Raw genomic sequence first — 10,792 nt, 5'->3', positions numbered from 1 at the left:
ACTGCCATATCCAACATTTCTCCCTCTCTCATCCCCTGGATTATGAGCAGTATTTTTCAGCACTGCCTACCAGCCCCATGCCCATTTCTCCTTCTATCACCCCTCTCTAGCACAATGCCAGATTTCTCCCTCCATCACTATGTCCAACATTCCTCCCCCATGTATCCCCTTCAATCTGCCTTCTCCACCACCATATCCAACATTTCTCCCTCTCATCCTTCTATTCCCCATGAATCTCTACCTCAGTCCTCTCTCTCTATGCCTAATTTTCCTTTCTTCCTTTCCCCATGTGCACCATCTCTCACTCACACACTCATATTCATCAATTCTCCCTTTCTATTCCCTCCTTTCTGTGTCCCATGTTCATGCCCCTTCTCTTCCAGTTTTGTCCCAAAATTAAGTTGCACTCCGGGGATCCCTGCCTGCCCCTGCACCCCCTTCCCCAAAGACGACCCCTCACCAGAAGCTGCAGACGCCGTCGGGTATCTCTGCCTGCTCCATGTTGAAGCTGCTGCTGGGGATCCCTCCCTGTCTGTTTGCCCACCCCTGAAGCCGACCCTGTTACTTTGTTGGAGCCGGACTCGCTCCATCCTCCTCCAGCAGCATGGATGGAACATGCAGCGATTCACATGCTGCATGTGGTTGGCCCACAAGCCTTCCCTCTGATGTCAATTCTGATGTCAGAAAGAAGGTTCAATCAGTTATGCAGCATGTGAGTCGCTGCCTGCATCCCTGCATGGAGTGCTGCTGGGGTAGAAGGAAGCCAGTCTGGCTCCAACGAAGTAACAGGGTTGGCTTCACGGGTGGTGCAATAGATGTGCAGGCAGGGAGGGATCCCAGGTAACGGTTTCATCAGGGGGTGGGCGGGCAGGGAGGGATCCCCGGCATGGCCAGGCCACATACCCCCAAGGGTACACGTACCGTGTGTTTTTAAAAAAATATCTTTATTCATTTTAAAGCCAAAAATAAGTGCAACATATTTTACAGACATTTTACACTTTAACACTTAAATGCTATCAAATTATATTTATGACAAATACATATATCAACCTCCCCCTTTATATATACCCAACAATTGCACTCTAAATAAAAATAACTCCCCACCACCCTCCCTCCATAGATGTGCATGATCAAAGGGCAAAATCAACAATCACTCCTTGCAGAATTCCGTCAATGGCTCCCAAACATCCATAAATTTCTTATAATGTCCCTGTTGTATGGCCATCATACGTTCCATTTTAAAAGTATAACAGAGATTCCCACTTGTTGGGCCGCCACGTGAGCGGACTGCTGGGCATGATACACCTCAGGTCTGACCCAGCATAGGCATTGCTTATGTTCAAAAATTCAGATATTAATTTATACCACCGAGTGGCTTGGTGTCCCAGGAAGTCCGCCTGAAAACATAAGATCGGCAAGCTATATTGATTTTTAAGATTTTTCCAATCAGTGAACCCCTCCTGAATGGCCTGCTTCAACTGCAACCATCTATAATTTTGTGATTTATTAAGACCAAATGTGTGTTGCAATCGTGAAAAGTCAAGCAGCTTACCATCTGATATTACATCATCCAAAGTGTGTATACCTGTTGAGAAACACTGGTCTACAAGATTCAGCAAGCTAAGTAATAATTTATATTACTTTAGTAGCTTTGATTGGTGGTAGGCAGGTGGTGCTATGATGTTCTTAATTACACCACTGTCAGTGGGGATAGTGTTAATTTGATTGAGCACTATTAACACATATTTTTTTATTTTTAAGTGTTGCTTTGATTATTAGATCTTCTTTTGGTTGTACATTTGAGTATTTTTCATTATACTACTCTGCTCTTACTTTTAGAAAAGAACAAGCTTGACAAACATTAGATCTAGCAATATTTGTTTTCAAATTACTAACTTTTCATTTGTTGATGCACTGCTGTACCTTTTACCTGTTTCTAGATCATCATACTTTTTTGTCTAAATATATCTTATGTTCTTAAATAAATGGGGGAAACCCTCCAAGTCCACTCTTTAGCTAATTTACCAGTATGCATATTTGGTCTCATAAAAACATAAGATATATCATATTGGGTCTGATGAAAGATCCATCAAGTGAAGTATCCTGTCTATAATGGTGGCCAATCTAAGTAAATTCAGAGACAAAAGGTGGTAGACAAAAGGGAGGGTAAGGTAATGGGTTCAAAATGTGAGTTATGTGGTCTTCAGAAGTTCAATGGGTTGAGGTAAGGGAGAGTTTGGGAAAAGTAAGTATCAGGAGGAAGAAGAGTACAGAAGCCATTGTGAGAAGAAACAGGGTGTGAGAAGATGCATAAGGAGGTAATGTACCAGTAGGGTTCACACACAAAATACATGTTTATGTTAGTGTCATAGGAAAGCTGCAGGGTTTAGATATGGGTAAAAATAAATCTGTCCCCACTACCAGGAAGAAAATAAATTAGGGCAGGGATGTGCTTCTTTTTAAATCACCTTGTCATGTGATCACTTAAGCACAGTGGCCAGGAAAGGAGCAAGGAAAATCAAACAATTTAATTCAGTTGGGCTATTTAGGAGAGGGGAATAAGCCATTCAAATCACACAGCTTATATAATAGAGAAAACAGAGTCCCCGCTACCAGGAAGAAATAACCATAGTTAAAGAAGAACTGTGACAAGGAAGAATGGTCTGTGTTGTACTGCTGATTATTGCAAAATAGAGACACACACACAAGTTTGACAAAATCTTGATTTCAGTATTTATTTGCATTGTAAGTAAAGTTAACTGAAATGACTTAATTGTGGGGATTCTAGAAAAAGTTGTATTTCTTCCTGACCAAGGAGACTAACACCATTCCTCAAATCCATGTTGTATTACTCTAAATACAACCTTTGAGTTGCCTTACTGTCAACACATATGGAATGATTATTTGGATTGTTGTTTTTTTTTATTTATTACATGCTATATCTGCCTGAGGCAGTGACATGTACAAATCAGCACATGTTGTAAATTATAGTTTTTTATACATCCTCCTAAAAGCAGGAGCATTTTTGAAACACATCCTGCTATGACGAGACATAAGAAAAAGAAATTATACATACTTGCAAATACATAATAACTTCAAGAGATGCAAAAAACCTCAAACACAAAAGATTTACCAGGGGAAAAACACTTACTTTAGACACAAATGTGTTCAAATAAAAAAACATTTTTTCCTCATATTTGTTATATAAGTTCCCTTTAATAGGGGAAAATGTACAGTAACGCAGCACTCACAAGCCAAGCTCTTCCCCAAAACACTGATGGGCAAACAAGTTCCGAGAAAAGGCAAAATGTCCTTGGGCGTCACGTACTAGACTCCTAGAGGCAGAACAAAGCTTTTCTGAAAAGCAATTTACCACACTGACTTCATTTTATTGTGCTTGTATTTCCTCATTGATACAGCACTTTTAATATTCAGGAGCCTGCAGATTCATTTATTTGATCTGGAAATCTTAGTTCCAGATACTAAAGGATTAGCAGACACATTATAGTTATCTCTTATAGACTCTCATGGGATTCTGAGCAGCAGCCTGGTTCGAATAACAAAAAGCAATACATCAAACAGTTTGTTCAACATGGTTATATGACCTTACTGCCAACTACTCCCATCTAAGATGCCTTCAACAGATAACAATACTCATGTGAGTAGGCCAGACTTGGTCACTTGCTTTCAGTATAACACTTTGCAAGACAATTGGCTTAATTCTGAGCTTACCCTTTATCAACTAAAGTGCATGAGCACCAAAGTAAATCTAAGTCCACACAGTCATCATATGCATTCAAGCATTTTTTCCTGTGATAATTGCTTGAAAATACAAGGGAAAAACCAAGAAGACTAGCTGAACCTGCTGCTGGCTTTCCACTCCCAATTTTTCCACAGTATCAATTAGAAATTTAGTTTTATGTACAAAAAATGGCACATTCCAAAAAAGAGCAGGAAAAATAAGACAAAAAAGTACAATGTTGCCTCACAAAGCAAGGCTTAGCAATGATAGTTCATTTTATATTCACAAAACTTAAGAATTCTATTCTTAACTTCATCCAAGAAGTAAACAAAAACTAAAAATCACTGTTCCAAATTCTCTGAATAAGTTAAACTTACTTTCTTGCCCACCTGTCAATGAAGAAAGAGGATAAAAGGATCATCTCTACAAGCTAAGAAAAAAAAATATGCTACCAAAACAGAACAAAAAAAAAAAAAAAAAAGAGAGCGAGAGCAGTCTTTTCTTGTCAAGGCTAAATGAAAGCACATAGTTCCTTGTTAAGTCTTTTAAAATAAGCAACCAGCTTATAAGAAAGTTTTCAACTTTCAATGGTCAGATCCACTTTTGCCATAAAAAATCTCAAGTAGGTTTGAGGAAAAGATTCATTAAGCAGATCCATACAGCAACAAATGTCACAGTGGGATGTACCACAGCAGCCAGACTGCATTAATCCTCAATAATGATTGGCTCATCATTCATTGGCTGTCTTATCAACTGTGCTGCCTGGGTCTGTCTGACGACAATGGGTTTGTAGGGACGTCTGGCAGCTCGTTTAGTATCAGAAGATGAAAGCAGCTTACGTATCTTCCTACAAAAATTGAAAAATTATTTATTATTGGACAGAGTTTTGATTAACAGAACTATAAGTTATATAAGGCACATATTTAATTATGCTATTCTCCCACTTAGCACATTTCTGATATGCAACTGAAATTAGAGCTGTAGGTTCTTACCTTAATAATCTTCTTTCAGGTAGAAGGGTAGAAGAGTCTTGACAAGTGGGTTATGTATTCCCACTCACGAATCTGTGTAAAACATAGTAACATAACATAATAACATAGTAGATGACGGCACATAAAGACCCAAATGGTCCATCCAGTCTGCCCAACCTGATTCAATTTAAATTTTTAAATTTTTTCTTCTTAGCTATTTCTGGGCAAGAATCCAAAGCTCTACCCGGTACAGTGCGTGGGATCCAACTGCCGAAATCTCCGTTAAAACCTACTCCAGCCCATCTACACCCTCCCGGCTATTGAAGCCCTCCCCAGTCCATCCTCCACCAAATGGCCATATACGGACACAGGCCAAATGGCCACCCCAGCCCATCCTCCACCAAATAGCCGTATACAGACACAGACCGTGCAAGTCTGCCCAGTACTGGCCTTAGTTCAATTTTTAATATTATTTTCTGATTCTAGACTTCTGTGTTCATTCCATGCTTCTTTGAACTCAGCCACAGTTTTACTCTCCACCATCTCTCTCGGGAACGCATTCCAGGCATCCATCACCCTCTCCGTAAAGTAGAATTTCCTAACATTGCCTTTGAATGTACTACCCCTCAACCTCAAATTATGTCCTCTGGTATTACCATTTTCCTTTCTCTGGAAAAGATTATGTTCTACGTTAACACCCTTCAAGTATTTGAACGTCTGAATCATATCTCCCCTGTCTCTCCTTTCCTCTAGGGTATACATATTCAGGGCTTCCAGTCTCTCCTCATACGTCTTCTGGCGCAAGCCTCCTATCATTTTCGTCGCCCTTCTCTGGCCCGCTTCAAGTCTTCTTACGTCCTTCGCCAGATACGGTCTTCAAAACTGAACACAATACTCCAAGTGGGGCCTTACCAATGATCTGTACAGGAGCATCAACACCTTCTTCGTTCTACTGTATCACTTCCATTGTTTTTCCAACTACTGAAATGAGGCTCACCGGCCTGTAGTTTCCTGCTTCATCCCTGTGACCACTTTTATGAATAGGGACCACATCCGCTCTCCTCCAATCCCCAGGAATCACTCCCGTCTCCAGAGATTTGTTGAACAAGTCTTTAAAAGGCTCGCCAGAACCTCTCTGAGCTCCCTTAGTATCCTGGGATGGATCCCGTCTGGTCCCATCGCTTTGTTCACCTTCAGTTTTTCAAGTTGCTCATAAACACACTCCGTGAATGGCGCAGAATCTACTCCATTTTCTCATGTAACTTTGTCAGACAATCTCGGTCCTTCTCCAGGATTTTCTTCTGTGAACACAGAACAGAAGAATTTGTTTAGCACATTTGCTTTTTCCTCATCACTCTCCACATATCGGTTCCCAGCATCTTTTTGTTTAGCAATTCTATTTTTCATCTTCCTCCTTTCACTAATATATCTGAAAAAATTTGTCTCCCTTTTTTATATTTTTAGCCATTTGTTCTTCCGCCTGTGCTTTCGCCAGACGTATCTCTCTCTTGGCTTCTTTCAGTTTCAACCTGTAGTCCTTTCTGCACTCCTCTTCTTGGGGTTTTTTATATTTCAAGAACGCCAACTCTTTCGCCTTTATTTTCTCCACTAGTTTGGAGAACCATATCGGCTTCCTTTTTCTCTTGTTTTTATTGATTTTCTTCACATAAAGGTCTGTAGCCATTTTTATCGCTCCTTTCAGCTTACACCACTGTCTTTCCACTTCTCTTATGTCCTCCCATCCTAACAGCTCTTTCTTCAGATACTCTCCCATTGCATTAAAGTCCGTACGTTTGAAATCTAGGACTTTAAGTAACGTGCGGCCGCTCTCCACTTTTGCCATTATATCAAACCAAACCGTTTGATGATCGCTACTTCCCAGGTGAGCACCCACTCGAACATTAGAGATACTCTCTCCATTTGTGAGGACCAGATCCAATATCGCTTTTTCCCTTGTGGGTTCTGTCACCATTTGTCTGAGCAGAGCCTCTTGAAAGGCATCCACAATCTCTCTACTTCTTTCCGATTCCGCAGACGAAACATTCCAGTCTGCATCCGGCAGGTTGAAATCTCCCAACAGCAGAACCTCCTCTTTCCTTCCAAACTTTTGGATAGCCACAATCAGATCCTTATCAATTTACTGCGATTGAGTCAGAGGTCTGTAGACTACACCCACGTAGATAGAAGTTCCACCTTCTCTTTTCAGAGTGATCCATATCACTTCTTCCTCTCCCCAGGTCCCTTGCATTTCGGTCGCTTGGATATTGATCTTTACATAAAGAGCTACTCCTCCACCTTTTTGACCATCTCCGTCCTTCCTAAAAAGATTATATCCCGGTATGTTTGCATCCCATCCATGTGATTTACTGAACCATGTCTCTGTGATAGCGACAATATCTAGATCTGCCTCTAACATCAGGGCTTGCAGATCATGAACTTTGTTGCTTAGACTGCGAGCATTTGTGCTCATCGCTTTCCAGCTATTTTTCAGTGGTAATCTCCTTTTTCGTATGGATTTTTGTTTCGTTTCACTTTCCGTTGCAATACTAAGAAATGAGTTGCTGATATTGTTTATGTTGCAATCTTTGCTACTATCACATCTTTTCTTTTGCCGGGGGTGGTCTCTATAATTGTCCTTCATACATACACCACCCCCACCTTCTAGTTTAAATGCCTAGAAACATTGTCTAAATTTCTCTGCAAGGTTTCTTTTTCCTGCTGTAGTAATATGTAGCCCATCAGTACAATATAACTTCTTGTCCTTCCATGTATTTCTCCATCCTCCTATGTACCTGAAGCCTTCTTGATGACACAAGGCTTTGAGCCATCTATTAAAGTCCTCTGTGTTTTTCACTCTTTCCTCTCCCTTTCCATATGCAGGCAGTATTTCAGAAAAAGTTAAAGTCTTTACAAAAGGTTTCAAACCCTCACCAAGCTCCCGAAAAGCTTTCTGTGCTGCAAGTGTGGAGTTGTTGGCCAGGTCATTTGTTCCCAGATGGATAACAACATCAGTGTTAAAATCCTTAATTTCGTCCTTAATTATAGTCTGTATTTGCCTGGAACTCCTGGTAGCTGAGTATCCTGGAAGACATTTCACTATTTTGGTCTCCTCGCCTTATGTTCCAAGGTTAATGCCTCTGATGATGGAATCCCCCAACAGTAATAAAAGGAGTTAAATTTTCTTTGGCTCCAACTCCTGCTCTGGGCTGCACTCCAGCTCTTCCTCAATTTGTACTAAAGCACTATAAGAGGAGAAATAAATAGGAGGGGACAGGAATTCTCCCCGACATAGCCAATTGTGATCTGCTCTTTAAATAGTGTTGAGAATCAAATCAACTTCAATATAAATATAAAACAGTGTACAAACATGGTACAAAATGTGAGAGAAAAGAAAAAAATCCCAAGGTAGATCTAACAAACCTGAGCACAGGCAACACTAACCCTCATGGAAATCCCAGAGATACTCCTGACTGTACAATTGAGAAGTTACAATGCTCTTCAAATACTTCTGACAGGCAGAAATCTAAATGTTTGAATACATATACCTATCTGAGACAGAAAGCAGAATAAATGGAAATCTGACAGAGCGGGCTGTCAAAATTCCTGTACCCTTCTACCAGAAAGAAGATTATCAAGGTAAGAACCTAATCTTTCCCTCTGGTGCAAAGGGTACAGGAGTCTTGACAAGTAGGACATACCATAGCTATGATCTTCAAACTATAGCAGGGGTAGGAGGGAACTCTGGTCCTCGGAGCCGTATTCCAGTCGGATTTTCAGGATTTCCCCAATGAATATGCATGAGATCTATTTGCATGTACTGCTTTCAATGCATATTCAGCTCTCGAGGACCGGAGTTCCCTACCCCTGAACTATAGAAACCAGTGGAACACAATCAAATAACACAAAATATAATTCCACCAATATTGGAAGATTGATGCATGCCAATTTGTGTAATTTTAGCAGATAATGCACTAATTCTATACACTAGTATTTCAAAGGGTGTGTGCCTTTAAGAACTTGCTCCAGAATAGTCGGAAACATGTCGGCATTGGAATTCCTAGCCAGAGACCACACAATTTAAGCTTAAAAAATTAAATACAGTTGTAGCTCGGTTTACGAGTGCACCAGTTTGCGAGTGTTTTGCAAGACAAACAAAACATTCGCAAAATCGGCGCCTCGGAAACCGTGCTTGACTTGATTTACAAGCACCCCCTCTCCGCAATCCGGCATCCCCCTGCTCGCATCACCCCACACCTCCGCCACGATCTGGCATCCCTCACACACCCATCCACCCACCCAAACACATTGCTTACCCCCATCTGGCACAGGCACCAACGCACAGGACATGCCGGTGCCTGAAGATCTGCCTTCTTTTTGCTGGGCCTTGAGCATCTGCGCATGCTCAAGGCCTTCAAGTTTCCGCTCTCTCCGAGATTCTCCTCCTACCAGTGGACCCGGACGATGAACCCCCTCCCCTCCCCTTCCCTTTAAAAGTTGGGAGCAGGAGGGGTGCTCAATTCCTCCTGCTCTCCGGACTCTGGCGATGCAATGCAGCCTTAGGCCCCGCCCCGGTGCATCATGTGTTGCACAGGGATGGGCCTAAGGCCCTGATTGGCGCAGGCACCTACCACAGGGGGAGGAACCTGAGGCGCCTGAGCCAATCATGGTCTTAGGCCCCACTCTGAGCATTACATGATGCACCGGGGCGGGGCCTAACACCCACATTCACACGGAAGAGCCGTACGGAGGGACTGAGCATCCCTCCTGCTCCCAACTTTGAAAGGTACGGGGAGTGAGGGGTGGGCCAAGGCCAGGGCCAGGGAGAGGGCGGGTCCGAGTCAGGCCGTGGGGTGGGCCCGGACCAATCAGCAAGCAAGGCTTTCATCTGTGTACGTGCTGAGCTCACTGCTCAGCATGGCTATTTCCCGCCGCGACGCCGGACTTGTAAGTTGCATGCCTGCGTGACACACTACCGGAGCCACGGCAAAGGTGGAAAAGAGCCGCATGCGGCTCTGGAGCCGCGGGTTGCCGACCCCCGCGGTAGACGGAGGGACCACACGGAGTCACCCACCGTACCACCCGATTCGGGTAAGCGCAGGTATCGGTGGGTGGCTTATTTGCGGGGGGGTGCCTTATTTTACAATTTTTTCTAAAAAGGGGGAGCTGTCTTATTTGATGGCCCTGCCTTATCATCGGGGAAACACGGTATAAAGTATAATTAAGAATTCTGTTCAATACCATAGGGTTTTGATAAAGATGACGCCCAAACTTGTCCATAGAACGGCCTTTGTGCCCCGGAGGCAATGAGGCATGAACTCTGGTAGGAAAATATTTTTTGAAGGTCGATTTCACCAATCCTGAAGTAGAGAAAATTCTATAAAGCAAATTAATCTTCCTCGGAGCAGCCTTGACAGATAGAGGCATCTCCCAATTTTTGAAAAGGATCTGTTTAAACATTTCATGCAATGGCAATTTGAAGAGTTCTTTGGAAGGCCCATTAAAGTTCTATATATTTTGAAATTCAGCATTTAATGAAGCATCCGTCTCCACTGAAACAGACAAATTTTTGCACAACTGGTGAATGTAAGCAGCAAAGGAAATATCCCCAGGAGAGGATCTTCTTCGAGGAAGTGCTGCACCAAAAGACTCAAGATCAGAAAAGGAAAAACCACACTGAGTCAGACTTCGAAACAGAAAAAACTTCTGAGAAAAAATGTGTAGAAGAAGTCCTGTGATTTTTTCGGTACTGGTCCGATGAAGAAGCAGAAGAGAATCTATGAACTTCCTGATACCTCTTTAAAGGAGGAGGTCGATGAAAGGAGGACCTCCGATGTCTTGGTCTGGAATGCCTCAAAGAAGAGGATTTACAGCCTGAAGTCTCGAAGGACAGCACTGTTGAGAAGGAACCATACCTGGAAGGAACCATACCTGGAAGAAGATTGGCATCGAGGGATAGAACTATGACGCCTTATAGAAAATCCCTGAGCAATATTTCAATGTTGCAATGGATTGCTAGTCTTAGTACCTTGATACCTCACAGTGGTACATTCAGGTTGGGCCGGTACCAAGGGAGTTGATT

The 10,792-nt window shown here is 42.4% G+C and overlaps 1 protein-coding gene across 8 annotated transcripts in view; it reads right to left on the bottom strand.

Annotated features, from left to right (window-relative positions):
* Window positions 1-2,715: 2,715 nt before the first annotated feature.
* The window catches only part of MTA1 (metastasis associated 1), a 428,762-nt gene continuing 420,685 nt past the window's right edge, over window positions 2,716-10,792 (bottom strand). For 6 of the 8 annotated variants that reach the window (XM_033951860.1, XM_033951862.1, XM_033951861.1 and 3 more), the window contains one exon: window positions 2,716-4,589. In XM_033951860.1, coding sequence (XP_033807751.1) covers window positions 4,448-4,589 — 142 coding nt within the window. In that variant the 3' untranslated portion in view covers window positions 2,716-4,447. The remainder of the gene's footprint in view (window positions 4,590-10,792) is intronic. The other 2 variants (XM_033951865.1, XM_033951863.1) reach the window with 1 other exon arrangement.

Source organism: Geotrypetes seraphini, chromosome 7 (genome assembly GCF_902459505.1).
Source record: "Geotrypetes seraphini chromosome 7, aGeoSer1.1, whole genome shotgun sequence".
Lineage (NCBI taxonomy): Eukaryota > Metazoa > Chordata > Amphibia > Gymnophiona > Dermophiidae > Geotrypetes > Geotrypetes seraphini.
This window is presented reverse-complemented; position numbering and strand designations above follow the sequence as displayed.